General features: G+C 39.7%; 2 protein-coding genes across 4 annotated transcripts in view; one reads left to right on the top strand and one right to left on the bottom strand.

Annotated features, from left to right (window-relative positions):
* Positions 1 to 9,917, top strand: part of ECM2 (extracellular matrix protein 2) — a 42,838-nt gene extending 32,921 nt beyond the window's left edge. The window contains 3 exon segments of the mRNA XM_010375104.2: positions 2,718 to 2,857; positions 4,311 to 4,637; positions 8,763 to 9,917. Of these exon segments, the coding sequence (XP_010373406.2) occupies positions 2,718 to 2,857; positions 4,311 to 4,637; positions 8,763 to 8,931 (636 nt within the window). The 3' untranslated portion in view covers positions 8,932 to 9,917.
* CENPP (centromere protein P) overlaps positions 1 to 22,614 on the bottom strand; it is a 280,354-nt gene that overhangs the window by 102,284 nt on the left and 155,456 nt on the right. The window lies entirely within an intron of this gene.

Genomic DNA, 22,614 nt, shown 5'->3' with positions numbered 1-22,614 from the left:
AGCAATACAAAATTCTGAATCGAAATTATAATTACTAGTAGAGACACCTGATAAAGTGAAAAATGGTACTTCTGACAGCTCTTGGGGGAAATGGGAGAAAGGAATTGAGAATTTAAAAGAAACCACAACTTCTATGAGGTACTCTGACTCTCAAGACAGTGTATACTGTCCCAATCCAGAAATGTGACACTTATCACAGAAGCTCAAACAGGTATTAACCGTAACAGAGTGTCCACTGACAAATTCCAGGCAAAATCACAGACACTCTGACCTAACAGTAACTTGCATGGATACAAGTGTTGTACAAAGAAGGCCTCTGACTGTTCCAGCAACTCTGTAGCTTACAAGTTTTGACCCAATTCCTACCAGAACTGTCCTGTGACTAACTCCAGGCCCCAAACTCCAGCCTTGCTTTATTATCCTCTAGAGATGCCCCACAGGTCCCCAGATGTGTGGTATCCTTGCTGCAGGATGTGCTCCAGAGGGTCTTTGGCTGATGAATGTCAACACCCCTCATTTCCTGCATTGAAAACACTGAGGTGGACTGTGCAGTGGCTCACACCAGTAATACCAGCACTCTGGGAGTCTGAGGCAGGAAGACGGCTTGAGGCCAGGAGTTTGGGAGTAGCCTGGGCAGCATACTGAGGCCCTGTCTCTAAAAAATATATTTTTAAAAAAACTAGCCAGGCATGGTGGTGCACACCTGTGGTCGTAGCTGCTCAGGAGGCCGAGGTGGAGGATCACTTGAGCCCAGGAGTTTGAGGCTGCAGTAAGCTAGGATCGTACCACTGCACTCCAGCCTGGGCAACACAGAGAGACTCTGTCTCTACAAACCACACCCCACCCCGCCCACCAAAAAGAACACTGAGGTCCAGAGAGTCTATACATACTGGCAGACCCTGTGGGAACACAGGTTTCCTTACTAAGCTCCGTTTCTCCTTCACCACATGATCATCCAGCCAGAAGTCAGGATGCAGCATCCCCCGGCATCAGCCCCAACAAGCCAGAGAAGAGGATCATCTATTGTGATCTTATGTGGCTGTCATGCCTATCACCCTTCCTCTTCTTCCTATTTCCAGATTGAGCGACAGAGTTATATAACACTGACATTCATCAGTACCTGGCTTTCCATCAGAATCTCCTGGGTTCTTAAGAAATACAGACTCTTGGACCTATCCCAGACATGCGAAGTCAGATTCTTTGTGGGGCAGGGTCAGAAATTAATAATTAAAAGATTAAAATTTAAATAGACAATGCATACACATGTTAAAACACATACAAACACAATGAGGATAATACAAAAGAGCAATGTGCCCCACTCTGAGCCTGAGCTTCCCATACTGGCTTCTCTCTCTCCAAAGGGACCCATTCCTACCAGTCTGCAAAGCACTGGGCATACAAGTGCACAAATGCATGGCACATACTATGAATCCTTCTAAAGCCGCTGCTGTACACCTGCCTCACTTAACCATGCAGCCTCAAGGCTGCCTCATGGCATTCTTTCCTACAGCTGCAGACTTTTCAACATATGGACAGGTGTGCCAGGATTTATTTAACTAGTCTCTAATCTAGCTCACCTCCTAAATACATACGCAGGTAAAAGCAAAAAGTTGAAAATTGCTTTACTAATTTCTAACAAATGCCAAAATTAACAAAGAGGGAAATTCTCACAGGTGGAACAGAAGGTGACACTAAAGATATATGCCAGTTCTACCTCTGAATTCTAACAAGAGAACAAGGAGAATTTTTATAATGCAGATCCTTTAGTGAAAAACTCCCTCTAATGCCAACTAAACTTAACTTGAAGGCAGCTAGCTATTAAAAACTTATTAACAGTTCTAGCAAACTTCTCCTTGGTTGCAAATTAAAGCTCCTAATTAACTTTAAATTAATTATAACAAAAGCAAATCTAAAAACATGAGACTAAAATATTATAGACCACATGAAATAGTAGGAAACAGACAGTCTGGGACTGGAGGCTCGGCTAGGACAAGCTCCTCTCAGCATTAGTCACGTAACCGCGGGTGAGCCTCCCTGTCTCTCCAGGCCCAACTTAACTCCACTGGTAAGTTGAGACAATAATTACTGTCTACTTTCAGAGTTTTTAAGCCCAAATGAGATAACTTATGTGAATAAGTATTATAAAGTAGAGAGCCTTGTATAATTATTATGGTATGCCATTTCTCGCAACATATTATGGGTAATACATTTTAAATAAAATTCATTTGATTCCATAACCATGACAGACCGTGTGCTTTATTTTACTAATTAGTTATAAAATTTGACAACTTTCCTGTAAATCCAGCACTTTGGGAGGCCAAGGCGGGTAGATCACTTGAGCTTAGGAGTTTGAGACCAGCCTGAACAACATGGTGAGCTCCTGTCTCTACAAAAAATACAAAAATTAGCCAGGCTTGGTGGTGCATACCTGTAGTCTCAGTCACTTGTGGGACTGAAGTGGTAGGATCACTTGAGCCTGGGAGGTCAAGGCTGCAGTGAGCCGTGTTTGTGCCCCTGCACTCCATCCTGTGTGACAAAGTGAGACCCCGTCTCAAAAAAAAAAAAAAGACAACTTAAAAACACGAGCTTACTTGAAAGAGCAGTAAAAGACTCTTTAGATAATACTAATGACAATAGTCTATGTTACTATTTTAGTCTTCATGAAACTGAACATATCAACTAACAAAAGAAAAATAAGTCTTTTCTCTTAATTATAGGAATTATACCTAGAAAATAACCAAATTGAAGAAATAACTGAAATTTGTTTCAATCATACCAGAAAGATCAATGTCATTGTACTACGTTATAACAAAATTGAAGAAAATAGGATTGCTCCTCTAGCCTGGATAAATCAAGAGTAAGTACATGCTACAATTTAAATTTTATTGAACTATTTCTTCCTCTCGTCATTATTAAACAGAGTAGGAAAACTGGGAATGGGATACGTGAGGGAGGTGACGATACTGAAGGGCTCGGAGACAGAATCATTTCTTAGTGAACCCTTACCCTATCCCCAAAGTGGGCTCCTTCATGCAGTTTCCAACCTGTGCATTGCATGACTGGTGTTAGGATTATTACAGTTACTACTGCTGTTGTCACCATACTGAATACTGGACACCCTATCATATACCAAGTGCTGAGCTAGCAAAAACTGAGCCCCAGCTGTCTGACTTCGAGGTCTGCCCACTAGTGGTCAAATGCCACTCTAGCTCTGTCTACCTCACAGGTTGTCAGCAGGTTTGAATGAGATAATCCCCTGCACACAGTGAGAAAGAAATCTGCCATACTCCTTCTCCTCATCATCATTAGGTAGAAGCACCAGGCTCCAGAGCACAGGCCTGTTCTACACTACACAGCCTTCTTTTCTCCAAACTATTTCTTCACTTCAACTCTTACAAAATAGACTGAAGAATGCTTGGCCTAACAGTGGAGGCCAAAAGTAGACTCCATCTTCCTGGACAAGAATCAGCAACCTCTGGCTGTAGCTCTCAGTGAAGGGGGAGGGAGTCAGAAGCAAGCCCTGCAGCAAATCCAGCAGACAACTGGGATCTGGGATTGCATGTCCTGGAACTATGTGCCTAAGTAACACAGCCGGGGACGTGTGTCATTCAGAAACAGGATGGAGAGGCCAACTGGGCTCAGCAGCATGTGGCACTGAGTCCACTGTGGGCAGAGGAGTCTTCATCAGGTGAAAAGAGGGTGTGGGGCAGAAGCCTTAGGAGACTCAGGTGGGGTTCCTGAAACAAGCCAGTGAGTTCACCACATTTCCCAGATCTTCTAGATGATTAACAGCATTTTCTAGATCCCTCAGGATCACCTCAAGTCCCAGGTGTGCCAGGTCATCAAATCAAATGTGGAATGAAAATGTAGGGGAAGGGGAACCAAAACAAGCCAAACAAACCAAACTTCCTTGCTGGAACCAGAGACAACTTTAAAGATAGGCATTTCGATGTATGCTAGGATTCATGGGATTTCATTTTGGATTCAACACATCAACCTTACAGATATTTTAGTCTTTGGGCCTCAGTATTGCCTCCAGGGATATGAGTTTTTCCCTCCTAGTCTTTGATGCTCCCCTCGCATGGATTCGCATAGCTGGGAGGCAGTACGGCACGCTGGTAAGGACATGCACCTTGGTGCAAGGGACTAGGGCTGGCTATACCTAGAAAAGTTCCTATTTGGAATCTTCACTACAAACTGGGTGCTTATATAGGAAAATGGACCAGCATCAAGACTGGCCTTATCAAAATTTAGAGCTGATGATCACCATCCTGATGTCCCTACCCTGTTTACTTTTTTCTTTGTTGCAGAAATCTAGAATCCATTGATCTCTCGTACAACAAGCTCTATCATGTCCCCTCCTATCTACCCAAGTCCTTGCTGCACCTCGTGCTCCTCGGGAACCAGATTGAACGGATCCCTGGCTATGTGTTTGGTCATATGGAACCAGGCCTGGAATACTTGTACCTGTCATTTAACAAACTTGCTGATGATGGCATGGACCGTGTCTCCTTCTATGGGGCATATCATTCCCTGAGAGAATTATTTCTGGATCACAATGACTTAAAATCTATACCACCTGGGATACAAGAAATGAAAGCACTACATTTTCTGAGGCTGAACAACAACAAGATACGGTAAATTTTGACTTTTTCAAGTATCTGTTTAAATTTTGGTTGGCAAAATATATGATAAAACAACCATGACATGATCTCTGGGATTTATGTTAAGGAAAAAAAAAAATGGTGCTAAGGGGTTGGATTAAACAAGATTGGCAAATGTTAGTAATTACTGAATGTGGATGACAGGTATGTGAGGATTCATTAGAGGTTTTTCCTACTTTTGCACATGTTTATAAATTTCCATAGTTAAAACATCTTTTGGCCAGATGCAGTGGCTCACGCCTATAATTCCAGCACTTTGGGAGGCCAAAGTGGGTGGGTCACCTGAGGTCAAGAGTTCCAGGCCAGCCTGGCCAACATGGTGAAACCTCGTTTCTACTAAAACTACAAAAATTAACAGGGCTTGGTGGTGCATGTCTGTAATACCAGCTAGTTGGAAGGCTGAGGTGGGAGAATGTTTGAACCTGGGAGGCAGAGGTTGCAGTGAGCCGGGATCATGCCACTGCACTCCGGCCTGGGTAACAGAGTGAGACTCCATCTCAAAAAAAAAAAAAAAAAAAAGAAAAATTAACAGATTATTATTATATAACACTTAGAACTTTAGAGAGAGTTTCAGATAAGTCTTCAAAGCAATAGATTATGTTACTACTCCCACCTCCATATGTAAATAAATAAATCTATAGAGCATAAAACCTAAATATATGCTAAAATTCAAACTGCTTCTATCTAGATTTTTCTGAAGTCAAATTTCTGAATACATTTATTGATACTCACTTTACCTACTTTTGGGAACACATTTTTCTGCGTGTATCCAGCTTATATACTGAATCATCACTCCTGCCTAGATGGCATGAGTGTCTTGAGAAGTAATCCAGAATATTTTGTCAGTAGGGTCTTTATAATTGGCAGTGAGGGAGACAATAGCCTTGTTGTTCTGTCCCTGAGAATTATGCCTCTTAGTCTTTCCCCTTTTCTAAAAGTCCAAATAAACTAAATGCCTACAAAAACAAAACAAAACAAAAACACAGAAAAGTTCGAGTTTTTAAAGGTACTGGAAGAAGAGATGGGGCTTGGGAAGGCTTTGTAAAATTCAGTTTCAAAATTTTTTTGCAAAAATACTTCACAGGTTGTGCCATATGCTTCATACTGCATTGCATCAGAAGACGTTTAATGTTTGTCCCACTTTTTGTGACTCTGAAATTGATCAGTGGGTTGAGGTGGTCACAGCCTGGTATCTCCTATGACAAACTTACTCTTCCATCACTGAACCAATGGTTTCACTCATAGATGAATGTTGTCTGATTCTTACTTCATTAGGGGTAACAAAATGATGAATTTCTACTTTTGCCATGCTTCTCACGCTTATTAGCTGGAATTCCGCTGTAAAAAATTTTTGGCTCATCAACTAGGGCTGCTTTGTCACTCTGAAAGGCAAGAAAAAAGCTTAGTTCTTTCTTTTAAGCCACAAGTGGGAGTAAGAAGTTGGAGCCTAAATGTTTTTGCTTTATTTTGTTTTAGGGTTCTCTCTTTTTCCGGTGAATCAATATACACTTACGCTTTCATGTAAGCAGTTATGCCTCAATCAGTTGCAGTCATTATTCTCAAACCGTCCTGTATCTGGACAATGGTCACTATTCAAACTGGCTCTTGTGTCTGCTCACTTGCTTTTGGGCACACGTGGGCCTCAGGCTTACTTTCTGCATTCTCTACTACAGACCTTCCTCCAAAAAGCCTGGCCCCTTCCTTTGGGGAATAGTATTGAGAAGCCCCAAGCAGGAACCAGCCGTGGCCCTTTCAATTGTATTGCTATTGTATGGAGGCTTTTCAGCGGACTGCCAGGAAATTCCGTATTTTGAAAAGAAAATAAGTTCAGATTGGCATTCCCAAATCAAATTTAACGTCATTGAATATTAATTCCTTTTATTAAAACTTGTTTCTCTTACACTGAAAATCTAGGTTCCCAACAATATTAACTTGGATGATCTTACAATACGTAAACAATTGTTTCAAAATGACATCATTATTACTGCTAATAATAAAAGCTTTAAGTTTATTATTTTTTGGTAGCTCTATTTGTCTTTAGAATAAGTTCCACTAAACATGTACAGCTGAAATACAGTGGTTTCCTCTGTGATATGTCAACAACTTAATATTCAGAAATGTTATTTAGTTTTTAGTTTTTAGAAACTGCTTTTTTCTTTTTGAATATTACTTTTGACTATGTTAAATATTTATAATTCCAAAGTCAAAATTGTGTAAGAAGTTGAATTAAGAGAAGTCTTACTTCTGTGATTGTCTGTCGTACACTGTATGATCCTTCCCATAGTTTAAAAATTTAAATTTCTAGTTTATCCTTCCAGTATTTATTTTTGCAAACATAAGCCTACATACATATACATATTTCCCCATCCCTATCCATAATTAGTATACAAATTATCACACAAAAGGGCAGTTTTCTCTCTCTCTATGCCTTAGTCCAGTTCTGATGCTATAAAGTAATGCCCAAGGCTGGGTAATTTATAAAGAGAAAAGGTTTATTTCGCTTATGGTTCTTCAGGCGGTGCAAGCAGCACGGCACTGGCATCTGCATCTGGTGAGGGCCTTCAGGCTGCTTCCACTCATGGTGGAAGGGGAGATGGAGTGTGTAGAGATCACATGGTAAGAGAGGAGGCAAAAAAGAATGGGGAGGTGCTAGGCGCTTATGGGAATTAATAGAACAAGAACTCACTCACTCCCCTGATCCTAGAGAGGATATTTATCTATTTATGAGTGATCTGCCCTCATGACCCAAACACCTTCCATTAAGCACCACCTCCAACACTGGGGATCACATTTCAACATGAGATTTGGAGGGGTCTAGAACTTAAAGTATATATATAAAAAAAGAAATATAAGATATAAGAAAATGACATTTAAAAAAAAACCTTATGGGGTATGTGTATTTTTTCTACCATTTGCTTTTTTTCTTTCTTTTCTTTTTTTTTTGAGACAGAGTTTTGCTCTTGTTGCCCAGGCTGGAGTGCAATGGCGTGATCTTGGCTCACTGCAACCTCCACCTCCCGGGTTCAAGCAATTCTCTTGCCTCAGCCTCCCAAGTAGCTGGGATTACAGGCATATGCCACGATGCCCGGCTAATTTTGTATTTTCAGTAGAGACAGGGTTTCTCCATGTTAGTCTGGTTGGTCTTGAACTCCTGACCTCAAGTGATCCACCCGCCTCGGCCTCCCAAAGTGCTGGGATGACAGGTGTGAGCCACCACGCCCAGCCTACCCTTTGCTTTCTAAAAGTATCAGTATATCACTCCACATCAGTATGTAGAGAATTTCTTCATTCCTTTTTACAACTGAATATGATGCAGATATACTATATTTTATTCAATCAGTTCGTTATTGATAGACATTTGTTTCCACTCTTACTGCTAAAAATAATGCCACAGAAGATAAGTTCGTATAAATGTCATTTTGTTTTTTTCCAGTTTAACTTTGGGATAAAATCCTAGCAGTGGGAATGCAGAGTACAAAGGATAAAGTGCATATGTAATTTTGCTAGATACCGCCAAATTCCTCTCCAGAAGGGGTGCACCATTTTGCATTCCCTTCAGTGGTATTTGATCGGTCCAGGCTCACTATTAGAATATGTTAATGAGCTTTTGGATTTTTTTTTTTTTTTTTTTTTGCAAACCTCATAAATAAAAAGTGGTATGCCAGTAAAGTTTCAATTTACATTTTTCTTATGAATGAAATTGAGCATTTTCCATTTTCCTCCTAGATTCTTAGGAAGCCTTTGTATCTGTGATATAAGTTACTCTCTCCTTTGTCATGTTGTTTAACTTTGCACTTTCTTTTTAAAACCTGCAGTAAATTTTAAATCATTTCATTCAGTGCTTCTGGTTTTCAAATCACATATAGGAAGAATCTCCCGAGTCAGAGGGTGTGACCATGGTCTGTTCGAGTCTTTTATGGCTTCATCTTTCACATTTGGATCTTTGACGTAGTTGGAATTTATTCTGGTCTATAATATAAGGATCCAACTTTATTTTAAGAACAAAATAAGTTTTTTAACAAATGTTAAACTTAACTCCTAAATGAAGGCAGATTATTACTTGGACCATGTGTGACTTGCATGTCTATTTTTCCTTAGGAACATTCTTCCAGAAGAAATTTGCAATGCTGAAGAGGATGATGACTCAAATCTGGAACATCTTCATCTTGAAAACAATTACATTAAAATTAGAGAAATACCATCTTACACATTTTCATGCATAAGATCATATTCAAGTATTGTTCTTAAACCACAAAATGTCAAGTAATTCCAAGTTTTCCTTTACTGTTCATAAACTTTACTCATGTATTTGTAGTAGCTGCATTTGTCATTAACAAGAGAGACATAATCCTCCTGTTATTCTCAGTATCATTATATGCTAGTCAATCTGATTCACTAATACACAGATGTACAACCAAAATATACCTAAAAGGCGTAGTCTCTAGGAGTTTTATAAGGTAAAATCTCTCAGTTTCTCACCTTTAGAAAGAGGCCATCTCACTAGAATAGGATATTATGCATACTGAGCTAGACCAGAAGAGTCTGGAACAAAATAAACACAGCCTTTATAATCAACTTGAGTACTGGTGTTAGCTGAGAACTCTGTAAGTCCCTTTAAAAATTATGTATCTTTTGGTTCAAGATTAAGAAGCATAATGACAAGAAAAAAAGCAGGCAGAATTTATGAATAAGTGTTTATTATTCTGTTAAAACAACAATTTGTTAATTTCTTGTAAGGCCCTGGGCTATAATTACTGGTATAAATATAACTAAGTATTGGGGTAGCTTTCATTTCTTTCATTAATTACATGTGTAAAATGAAAACACTACTGTAATATTAATTTCCAGTTTTGAAAATCGTATTATGGTTATGTACATTGTTAACACTAAGGAAAGCTGGCAGAAGGGTGTGCATGAATTCTATACATTTTTGAAACTTTTCTATAATTCTAAAATTATTTTTTAAAGTTAAACAGTATATTAAGATTACCTTCACCATTCTTTACTCAAGATTAAAATATTTTTTGAAAAGCAGTAGAGTTTGCTTAAAATACAAGTTAATTATTCTTGACTATAACCTTGTAAAGGTAAATCTAATGTATAAATTTTTGCACCACAGGTCATAGCATCTATCTCCTTTGCCTTAATTTACTGAAATATATCATTTTATTCCGTTCAATTGAACATAAAGCTATGTCTTTACTATGTATTGGCCCTACCAAAATCATATATTAAAAAATTTTAACATAATGATCTTTTATCTTTGTATTGCTAAAGTAATTTGTAAGACACATATAGAAACTATGTTGACTTCGTTTGTTACTCTCGGTTTTATGTCTTGGCTAGGAACTTAAGTGCCAGTGTTGGCCTCATTGTATAGGTTTCTCTAATTTTTAAGCTTTAGTTATTTAATCATTTAATAGCTCTTTCACCACTCTAGGAACCTTCCATCCCCACTTCACAAAGCTATTATAAGAACCAGAAAAGAATGTAAAGCATTTTGGAAAGTGTGAATGCAGTTATTATCTCATATAAAACTGAAAGGAACCAGCATAGCCAACCACAATCGACAATTTCATGGGTGACTTTCAATTTCATGAGTGTGAAAAGTTTGACTTATTCCATAATGTTACTTCTTTTTCTTTTTTTTTTTTAGATGGAGTCTCGCTCTGTCACCAGGCTGGAGTGCAGTGGTGCAATCTTGGCTTACTGCAACCTCTGCCTCCTGTGTTCAAGCGATTCTCCTGCTTCAGCCTCCCGAGTAGCTGGGACTACAGGCGTGTGCCACCACATCCAGCTAATTTTTGTATTTTTAGTAGAGACAGGTTTTACCATGATGGCCAGGATGGTCTCGATCTCTTGACCTTGTGATAAGCCCACCCTGGCCTCCCAAAGTGCTGGGATTACAGGCGTGAGTCACTGCACCCGGCCAGACTTATTCCATAATGTTACTTCTAAGCCTACTTTCTAAGCCCTTTCTTTATTATTATTATTATTATTATTAATAATTATTATTATTATACTTTAAGTTCTAGGGTACATGTGCATAACGTGCAGGTTAAAGGGATGGAGGAAGATCTAAGCCCTTTCTTAATAGGCAGGATTCAGAGATTATAACATGAACAATAATAATAATATGAAGATAACTGTTAGACTGAAGGGTCAAAGACTTATAGCAGGTTGTTAGGAAGAAAAACAGAATTTTATGGAACAAAAGTTGAGCTTTGTAATCAGTTTAGGAATGAAGGAGCATTACTAATTTTAAATTGGCCAAGTTGAATTTAAGAGACAGGTAAAAACAAGAAGATAAGGTTACACATCCATTTAACAAGAACCCTTGCGCAATACTTCTTGATGTATGAATATAAATGCATTGACATAAATGGTTTAAGGCAATCTAAGCTGTAAACAAAATTAGTATTAAAGGGGGCTCAAACTGAATAAGGTGAGTCAGCAGAACTAGCATCCTGGGATGACACAGACACAGATTCTGAACCACTCATTCATTCATTTCTTAGTCTGACTTTATTCAGTTGTGTTTCAGATGCTGTTCTAGAGACAGTGACAAACAGAGCAGATGGGGCCTTTCCTCTCTGGTAGAGGCAATAAGCAGGAAATCAAGCAGACAATTAAGTAAGCAGGCAAGTGCTGTGCAGTCAGAAAAATGGGTGACAATGCAATGAGCACACTGGGGCCTGAGGGCTGCCAGGAGACTACGGCCACCCTCAATGGCCTGGAGTAACAGCAGATCCAGACCCATGCCAGACCCAGCAGGCACAATGTGGGCTTGCTCTGCATGTCTCTTCTCAACTCTGCTCTGGCAGCAGAATCCCAAAGAAAAATGGAAATCAGAATGACCGATTGAAGCTTTTTTTCTTACATGGAAGTTGTACTTATTTCAACTGATTTTATAATTTTTAAAATATGGCTAGCATGGAACTTGTTCAGCCCTGAAATTTCATGATGTTCTGCATGGGAAGTTTTAATTCCATAAAAAAGTGATAAATGTCCTTATAGCAAACACTCTTCACAATATAATGTACTAAAAAACAGATGTTCTGTTTGGCTTCAAAAATTACACTATAATTACTAACACACATATACACTAAAGAAGTCCTGGTCTAGCCATGATCTAAAAATATTAATGGTGTGTCTTGTCTTTGTGTATATATAAACAAGGAACAGTATAACTTTGAGATTTGGCTTATTATCAATAAAAATATTATAAGCAGCACTAAAGAAATGATTTAGTGAAAGACATACAGAACCTGGTATAAGGAAATAACTACACCAGGAACCAAGAGACTTGGGAGCCCATCTTGTTCTCCAATAATTATGCAGTCATTTTACTTCTTTGGGTTTCATTTGATTCAATTATAAAATAACATGTTTGGAACAGATCAGTAGTTTTCAGACAAGGTTCATTGGGGTTTCATGTCACTGATAAGGAAGTGAACAGACCTCTTTCTTCAAACAAAGCAGCTTTGCTCTCATCAGAAAGTGTTGACTCCCATCCCCCTTTTCTTCTTACAATCAACAAACTAGGTACTATCTAAATGACACACTAGGTTTTAAAATCCATGAAGAACATGCAGCCTTCTCTTCCCTTTCTCCAGCTCCACCTACATTCCCAGAGCATCCAGGCTGAAGACGCTTGGCCTTAGGAAGAGGCTGCTTGTTTTTCCTTCTGAGCACCAGTGCAGTGGGGTGACATTAGCCCTGAGCAGACTGCTGGGCCATCTTAAATGGCTAGTCGACAAGCTTCTGTAGGAACGAGCACCGTGCTGCAAGCTCACCAACCTCCTTGCAGGTCAGGTGATGACGCTGGGGCTCAGCGAGGGCAGGTGGCACATGAGAACAACAGGGAATATGTGGCTAAGTCTGGACTTCCCCTGCATCTTCTGACTCTGAGGCTGGTGTTCCTCCTGCTGAACCAAGCTGTCTCTCCCTTAGAGTTTGGATGGAAAGTCTAGGGCACCCAAGAGTGGCAGGCTGCCTAATTACAGGTCCGAACCTGAGTGGCTGATGCTCAACCGGTGGGTACAGGGCATGTGGTATGGCAGGTGTTGCTAACGAGGGGAGGATGATACTCAAAACCACCTCTCCTTCAAATGGCATCATCAAATGGCTCCACGTACATCTTCTTAGAAGCCATTCTCATTAAGTCAAAGTTAATTACTCCTTAAGATGACTGCTTTCATTAAAACAGAAAAAAACTATCTACAATGTTGTACAGTTGAAATATGCACGGTGTCCTCTAGTTGTCATGGACACCTCCAGGAGTCATCAAGACGATTATTCCCATTCACACATAATTATTCCAGTAACGGTTAATAATATGTATTATAAATCTTTAAACTGACTTGGGAATGTTAACAAATTATGACAATGTTTGTTTTAAGATTATTTTAGACTTGGTATAAGTATATGAAAATTTAAGCCACAAATTACAGGTATATAGCTAAAGGATAAAACCCCAAATTTTTGGTAGCATATTTGTGTTAAGCATAGTGCTTTAGGCAAAAATGTTTTCTCTAATTTGACTAATTTAGGTGGGGAGTCACAAAAGATGACTGTGATATAATACAGGATATAATTAACACTAAACCATACAACACATACACGTGGTTCAGGGGAGAAAGATCAAAGGACCTTGAAACAGGAATGTGAATCAGTAAGGCAAGGAGATGGAGGGGCTCACATCTGGGCTCACTGGTCAGGAGTCTAGCCCCATTATGGCAGGAAAGGAGAGGCAAGACGAGGGCTCCTCAGGTCAGGAATTAGACCAGATTCAAGGCGATGAGAAATGCAGCGTACCACTGAAAAATGCTGAAGCATGAAGTGTTCCATGAAAGAAATAAGTTAAGAAAGGAAAAAGAACTATCCACTGCAAAAATCTAGAAAGAGAGTGACGGCCTTCACAGCACAGATATGAGAGACACCAAAAGGAATTCAGTGATAGTTATCTTGCCAGATAAGGGATAGACAGAAAAGAAGGGACCAAAGAAGAAACTGCTCTGATTCTCATAAAGCTGCTGAGAAGTTGAGAGAAAGGGGCCATCTGTGAGAGAATGCTGAACCTGGGGTGTCACCATGGGGGTCAGGCAAGACAAGGAGAGGACAGGAAAGACGGGAAGGTATGGGGTCAAAGCTGAATGCACAGGGAAGGACGTACACCTGAAGAGGCCTGACAAGAGAAGGGCAGTTGAGCCAATCTCTGATGGGTGCCGACCCTCAGCTTCAAGGGAGGGACACAGAAGCCAAGTTCACTGCAGTCTCCATCTGACTTCAGCCTTTCACCTTTCAGAGCCAGCTTCCAAGCACAGGATGAGCTGCACCTAAAAGCCCAGTTCCTCAGGACCCCCAGCCCCACAAAACCCCTGCCATTCAGCGCCTGTGCCGCTGCCCAGGACAGACCTGGTATTATTAGGTAGGTCTGCAGTGATGACCTCTTTAGTGTTATTAGTTACGTCCTACATAATGATTATCTGGAATTATTAGTTAGGTATTGATTACTTCTCTGTGTATGTGGGTGTTGTACAGTAGCTGGGTTGAGGGACATAGCTTGTTTCTCCAAAAAGACTGTAAAACTTAACAGAACAGAGACAACTCATTTCTTAAACCCCTGAATTTTGTGCAAAGTAGGTGCTAAAATGGCTCTTGAATAAAGAGTTCCATCTCCTTCATCTCCCAGTCAAAACTGGCTCGGCTTACGAGTTATATTACCCAAAGAGTTGATATTATCCAAAGTTGACATCACTCCTAAATAAAAAAGGAACCTGCAAAATCTAAGGATTTTCACAGAAAAACTTAGAAACTGAGCAGAAAAAGATTTATACAGGGTCACAAAATTAAAAGGGAATCATTTATGTTATTAATATTTCTGACAAGGACCTCAGAAAGCTAAGTATATTTTTTAAACAATTAAGTTACGCTTTGACAACTGGTAACACTTAGTAATCAATCTGATTGCTCTGCATAATAGCAACACTGACTATGCCTTCCAAAGCCATCATTTAAACATACCATAAATTACTATGTTCCTAAGATGCTGACTTAAAAGAATGAAATACTCAAATTCTGCTGTTGAAGTGAAACTTCAAAGGGTGGAGTAAAACCCTTTATGATATTGATTCCACCTCTTTCCCTTCTTTAGAAAAAGGATAGAAAATGTCCTCATGGCAGAAACATTTACAGACTGACAGATGACTGAACTATTTATCTATCCATGTTTGAATGTAAATTCAGATCCTTGATAGACTTAAAATTCAAAAATATTAAAAGTACCCATGAAAAGAAGTTTCTGCCCAGCTCTAACTTAACACCAAATGACCATTACGGGCCTTAAGCCCCCAAAGTCTGTGAAACATGGAGATTCCTCTCTTGTAGTTAAAAAAACAATAATGAGTATCTTGGCTCTGAACTAGAATCAGTACCAGCCACGGACCTGGCCAAGTTACTTAGAGTTCTAGTTTCTTCGTGCACAAAATCAGGAAACAACATCTGTCTCCCAGGGCTGATGGGAAGACTAAACAAGTTGATAGCCTGTGGAGGTGCTGGGCATAGGGCAGACATGAAAAAGGTGAGTGTCAATGTTTCCAGGGATAGACTACAGGAAACTGGTGAGCAGGAAGTTACTTAACTTGCTCAAGGCTTCCAGGCCTCTGAGTATGGTGAATATTAATTATTTAAAATAACTGATTTCTTAGATTGGTGAAAATACAGTGGAAAAAGGTCCAGTATACTAAGACAGGGCTCTGCACATATGCTCTGCAGAGGGTCAGAAGTAAACCACTTGGACTCTGTGGGCCAGTGGGGGTCCAGTGGGGACCCTGCAGCCTTGGCAACAGCATGGCTCTCCTGAGGAGTAGGTGGGAAATTAACAGCAAAACCTGAGTTTGACTGCCTTTCTACTGTGTTACTGTATGATCACATCCAGGGCACGGAACAGAGTGAACCACGGTATACACGAACATCTGAGCAGAATCTCCAGGCTGAGGGGGCCAAGAGGGTGAGGAAACTGGAACTCAGAGAGTGTAAATGACATCTCATCATAAGATTAAAAAAAAAAAAAAAAAATCCTGACCCTAGGAAAGAAAATTAAGTTTGATCTGTGTGATTCACTGTGATTACTTATAACACCTAAAAAAGGGGAAAATTGTATTTAAAAGTCAGCCAAACTAGAGAAGTATCTGATCAATGAACCTGTCCTATAAATGAATTCTTCCCTTAGAAATAACCCCTGAATGAGTCTCCAACGGTATAGCAAGACAGTCTGCACTGGCAAACCCAGGCCTTTCCATCTGTAGCCCACGTAGCAAACTTTGGTCAGAGGCTTCCCCAGCAAGTTTGTTCCTTTCGTATTCATTTCTGGCCCTATGACCATCAGCTCAATTGAAACTAGTCCAACAGAATCAAAGGCATTTGTAAAAGGTTTTAAGAGGAAAATCTCCTGTAAACTGTGTAATCCTGAATTAGTCCATGTTTGATTCTACATGTCTTAAGGCTTCAGCTTATGACATGTCTTTTATTACAAGGTGAACAGGAGCATTTGAGAATGTAAGCCCTGCTGGAGTTCAGTCTGTCACATACTGTTATTTGCAAAGGAATAAATGTTCTAAACTCAGTAAGTAAACTTGAGTGGTGATACAACTAAATCATAAAGGCATGACCATTTCTTCTGTGAAGTTATGTTCCCTTTTCTATATGAAAGTGGATAAAATTAAAACTTAGTCTAGCATATTTTTTCCTTTGTATAAAATGTGAAGAATGTGAATCCACGCAAGGGAAAGCAGGACTGTATTAAAAATAACATGTGATTACACTAAATACGTATTAGTTTGGAAAAGAAAAGGAATACATCATGTTATTAAAATGTCCTGGTGTGTTTCTAAGTAACAGAATCGCTGTGGTCAAATAAACTTACATTAAACTATCAACTGATATAAGCAAATCTTTTTATAAGTTGGAATCTGCTGAAGGTTCATTTGTTTTGCCTAAATTGGGAATTACATTCACAAATATCAAATTTATATGTGAATCATTTGGAAAGTGAATTTAACTAGTATTGTGACACTCAGAATAAAAAATACATTATAAACTGTAAATCTATTCTAGGGCAGCAGTTCTTAACTAGTTGAAGGATGGACCCCTTTGAAAACATGGTGAAAGCTATCATGGATCCTCTATGCAGAAAAATACATATATAAAAATACTTGGCATGTATCAAAAGACCATAAAGTCTTTCCACAAATTCTCTAGGTATTCATATATCCAAGTTAAGAATCCCTGTCTAGGGTAACATCTTAATTAACTTAAAATAAATTTGGTGGTAAATATTTCACTAGAGTGAAGGATAAATCAAAGAGTTAAAAGTTAATTTAAGGCAAGTTGCATTATCTGCTCCAATTATTTAGCATTTATTCCCCCTTTATTTGGTAATATTTTCAAGGACACAAAAGTTTAAGTTCACAATGAGCACTACATACCCTTCACCTATATTCACCAGTGAATAATACAGATGCTCTCTGACTTATGATGGGTTACATCCCGATAAACCCACCATAAGTTGAAAATATCATAGGTCAAAATGTATTTAATATACCTCACCTTCATCTAATGTCATAGCTCAGCCTAAGCTATGTACATGGGCTCAGAATACCATATTATTCTTCAGTTGGCAAAATCATCTAATGTGAAGCTGATTTTATAATAAAGCGCTGACTAGCTCAAGTAATTTACTGAACGCTGTACTGAAAGTGAAAATACAATGGTTGTATGGGTACTCAAAGTACAGTTTCTTGCTATCGAGCAAACTCTGACCTAATGGTTTTATATATTTACTTATTTTTTGAGACAGGGTCTGGCTTTGTCACCCAGGCTGGAGTGCAGTGGTGTGATCACTGAAGCCTTGACCTCCCAGCCTCAAGTGATTCGCCCACCTCAGCCTCCCCAGTAGCTGGGACTACAGGTGTGTGCCACCATGTCTAGTCTATTTTATTTTTTGTAGAGACAGGATCTCACTGTGTTGCTGAGGCTGACTTAATTGTTTTACTTTCCCTTGATTATCTTTCCTTAAATCAATTATTATATTAGAGGTTTCACTGTGGTGATTTTCTGTTATTCCTTCTGCATTCATTAGTTGACATTCTTCTGTAAGGAAAAACTCTGATCCTTTCATCCCTCTTTTCTCTGTTATTATAAAAAGGATTTAGTATCGTATGTGTTATAATCCACTGTTTTTAATTTTTTTGAGATGCTCAAACTGCCCCTTCATGGTGGCTTCTATGTTCCTTTTCGGAGTCCTTGGTAAACTCTGCAAACTTTCACACTTCTTGGTACAAGAAACTTTTTCAGACACCTTTATTTCTCTGGTCCAGACCTTTTATGGGCCATTTTTCCAAGGAGTCCTGGTTCCCTTAGAGGGAAACAGTATTTAGAAACACAGATCTGGAAACCAGATGTGCTCACTGCTCTCAGGTCTGCTCACTGGGAAGAGGTAAGAAATTTATTTAAAACAAAACCATACTTGTACAGATTCCTCAAAGCAAACTGACTTCAGACATTCGTTAAAAATATTTGACACAGCTGAGTGCGGTGGCTCACGCCTGTAATCCCAGCACTTTGGGAGGCCGAGGCGGGCGGATCACCTGAGGTCAGGAGCTCGAGACCAGCCTGGCCAAAATGGCAAAACCCCGTCTCTACTAAAAACACAAAAATTAGCCAGGCGTGGTAGGCTGCACCTGTAATCCCAGTTACTCAGGAGGCTGAGGCAGGAGAATTGCTTAAACTCAGGAGGCAGAGGCTGCAGTGAGCTGAGATTGTGCCACTGCACTCCAGCCTGGGCGACAGAATGTGACTCTGTGTCAAAAAAAAAAAAAAAAAAAAAATTGATACATGCAAAATATAACAAACAGAATTATATAAGTCCTTCATTTTTCATAAACTCAACTGAATGAACATTCAGTGACAATTTATTATAATTCATTTTTCAGAACCAGAAACTTCAAGTAGGACGACAGTGAGCTCAGCCACATGACACAGCAGAAGCCAGTCCCTGCAACAGAAGAGCTGTGAGGAGAGGGTAAGAGGAGGTCAGGGCAGCAGAGAACCATGGAGGGCCTACGTGCTCAGCAAATTGCTGCTACACAGGACGTCAGGGTCAGTGTTTCCAGCTCATATCTTTCAAAATACATTGCAAACTTGGACTCTGACATCAAATTTCCTGGTTTTCAAAAATACTGTACACTCCAAACAATCTGCAGGCTGAATACTGCCCCTGGGTCACAACCTACAGTACAAAGTAAATTCATTAGAAACCAAAGTGCCTAGTCCACCGTGAGGGACACTTGAACATCAAAATCCATGAAATCTTAATCATTTATCCCTTCACAGAAGCTTTTTAAAGCATCTACTATACAAAAATCCCTATGTTATGCATATTTACATCCTAGGATTCAGTGGCCTAGAACATTCTTAAAGTGGGTGTTTGTATGGCATGACTAACTCCCTCACAGCCCTCAGGTCTTGTGACTGTCACCTGACAGGGAGGGTACCCCTGACACTCCCACCCCCATCCTGCTTCTCTCCATACCACTTGCACTATTTGTTGAATGAATGGATGGGTGGACGGCCTTTCTTGTAGCTACTACTATAAGAGAACATTGTACAATCTATTCCAATTCATTTAGAACGTGAAGGACACCAGAGACTGGCAAAAGAACATCAGAAAATTCGAACTGCCTACTTTTTGGCGGGTGTGTGTATGCCCCACAATATACTCCTGACACATGCTGCTCCTACAGCTCCTGCCTCACCTATCAATCCTTTTCATTTGGGCTGTGTGCAGGTGGTTCCCACCTGGAATCTCAGCACTTTGGGAGGCCGAGGTGGGACTTCTTGAGCCCAGGAGTTTGAGCTATGATTGCACCACTGCACTCCAGCCTGGATGACAGAGTGAGACTCTGTCAATCAATCAATCTTTTATTTGCATGAGACAGTTTCGAGGTCCTCCCCTGTTCTTATTTGTGTTTGGACTTTGACCACTGCTGTCCATGTCTAGACCAGAAGAAGTTCTGGAAAGGGTGTGAGAAATCATATGACAGCTTAGATTAGGCAATTTATTTTTATTTTCACAATTGTTAGCATATATAAGACCAAAGGAAAATAAATTTGCATTAAAGTTTCTTTTATGGCAATCAATATTTTTATTCATAAACTGTCAGTATTGAGAATATTACTTTTTCAGTTTTGTAACTTATCTTTGTGTTTGCAACATAATGTAGATGACTTGTGATTCCTAAATAATGCTGTTATAATGCAACTAGTTCTTCATTATTTAGACCAAGGCTCAATGAGGCAAAAATAAAACAATAAAAACAACAACAAACAAACATGGAGAAAAGAACTAGGTCCCCTCCATAGGACCCCTTTAGGAAACAAAAATGGAAGGTTTTTCTCCTCACAATACTTGAGGGAAGAAGAGGTACACTGCTTCGTTTGGAATGATAACCTGGAAAAGGGTGGGGATAAACTCAGGCATGTTCGTGCCTGCTGCACCATTTCTGGCAAGTGTGAGGCAAAGCTTTCCATGCCACAGCCCCAAGATGGTGGAGGGTTGTGCCTGAGGCCTGCACTTCTACATTATCTGCAGAACAGAGTGAATAAGCTGAATATACTACCCTAAACCCAGCATCTTATTCCAGGGCCTATTTCTTTCCCTAGGCCCTCTGCCCAAAGATCGAAGCAAAATATCAAGGAAAAGTAGCTGTAACATATCTTTAGAAACACAACCTTACAGGAACTGCCTCCTATCTCTCTAGATATGGGTGGCAAAACTGCACCCAGAAAGGCCACGCAGGCAACTCGACTGAGGAGTGGCTTGGGTGGGTGACGTGGACAACATCCTGTGAGTATAGAAGTGAAAAACACATGTCCCAGAGACAACAGTTGCCATGCAAAACCAGAAATCATGGACTGGCAAAGCCTAATTTTTAAAGAGAAGTTGAAATCTTATTTTTAAATACAGCAATTTCACCTAACAAAAATACATATGCATATGACCCCCAAATGACAGACTGAGGAACATTCATAGTAGCTCTCCAAAAGGTAATTAATCTAGTTGAATATATAAACAACTTGTGACTTACTCATATATGAGAATACTACACAGTGATGAGAATGAACTACCGTGTATCACAATGACGTGAATGGATCTCAAAAGCATGTCACTGAATGAAAAAAGCCAGATGCAAAAAGAGAATGTACAGTATGATTCCATTTATATAAACTTTAAGAAATAACCTATGGTGCTGAACTCAGGCTGTGACTTGAGGAGTATGAGGAGGGATTCTGGATGTATGAGAATGGAGTATGAGTATGAGGCTGGGATTTCTTGATTGGGGTCATTTTGTAAAAATTAATTGAGTTGTACCATTAAGGTTTTTTTTTTTTTTTGGTAACATACACTTCAATAAACAGTTCAAAAACAAAACACTGTGCAGGACAAACTGAATTTGACCCAAGGGCTTCCTGTTTATGACTGTGTTCTGAAGGAATTTAGGCAAACACTAGATGCTCTGGATACAAAGATTTTAAAAATCCAGTTCATATTTTCATGATGTTCCCAATTCATCCAGTTAACAGATACATCTGCAACTAAAATACACTTGAATAAATGAGAATATGAGCATTCTAAACCAAACAGGAGGGTGGCATTCCCTAAGGTGCTACAGGGCTAGGATGGGGCCTGAGCTACACTGAGGTCCACTAATGGGACTAGCGAGCTGCCTGGAACTGTCAGCTTAGAGGTCCAAGGAGGAGTATTTTATTTAAGCGAGGGGAGGATGAACACATAGCTAGCTGCTGTGCACATCTGAGGCAAATGTATTCTTTAGGACTGTAGCTGCCTTGCTTAACACAATGTGTGCCATTTCTCTAGAGAAAGGGAACAAACGATGGTCAGATTCTTGATGACAGGAGACAACAAGTCTTCTAACCCACTGGAAAAGCTCTTCACTGGCCTCCAAATCTTTACAACAGTTGGGAAGATCCACCAGGGTCACTTACAACAATGAGTTCTTGCCACTAAGGTTAGAAAACTGCCCTCTCAGTCCGACCGCGGTGGCTCACGCCTGTAATCCCAGCACTTTGAAAGGTCGAGGCGGGCAGATCACGAGGTCAGAAGATCGAGACCATCCTAGCTAACACGATGAAACACCATCTCTACTAAAAAAACAAAAAATTAGCCGGGTGTGGTGGCAGGCACCTGCAGTCCCAGCTACTCGGGAGGCTGAGGCAGGAGAATGGCATGAACCCGGGAGGCAGAGCTTGCAGTGAGCCAAGATTGTGCCACTGCACTCCAGCCTGGGTGACAGAGCGAGACTCCATCTCAAAAAAAAAAAAAAAAGAAAAAAAGAAAACTGTCGTCTCTTGAAGGTCTTAGTTGATATAGAATTGGGCAGTCTCTTGGGGATGAGTGGAAAAAGGAGTACAAATAATGATTTTTTTTCAGGGAATAGCATCTTCCCTGCTCTAAGTCTCCCTAAACGTCAGTGAGGCCACAGCTAATATTCTCTTGAAAAGGGAAAGTTGTATGCATCCTAAGAGGGTGTTACTTGGACATGCATGTGTGGCTGTGTTATATCACATATGTTGAGTCCAGGGAGCAGTTCATGGAGCCTCGTACACAGTTTCCCCGACATGCCTATAGCAGTGCCAAAAGCTTAAAAAAAAAGTCTGGAGAAGTACGCATAATGCAATAGCTACAGTCATTAGAAGAAAAAAAAAGGCATGGTTCTTTCTCAGGTACATCTGAAGTTTGGGTATATACTTCAGTAATGTTGGTATCCTTTATTCAGATTGATAAATATTTTATTAGTCTATACAGGTTGAGTAAGTTTTGAAATTGTAATTTACAAATAGTCATTCACTTAAGAATCTTATATTTTTA

This window comes from Rhinopithecus roxellana, chromosome 16, assembly GCF_007565055.1.
Source record: "Rhinopithecus roxellana isolate Shanxi Qingling chromosome 16, ASM756505v1, whole genome shotgun sequence".
In the NCBI taxonomy this organism is placed as follows: domain Eukaryota; kingdom Metazoa; phylum Chordata; class Mammalia; order Primates; family Cercopithecidae; genus Rhinopithecus; species Rhinopithecus roxellana.
Note: the sequence above shows the minus strand (reverse complement) of the source record. Positions and strands in the feature narration are given on the sequence as shown.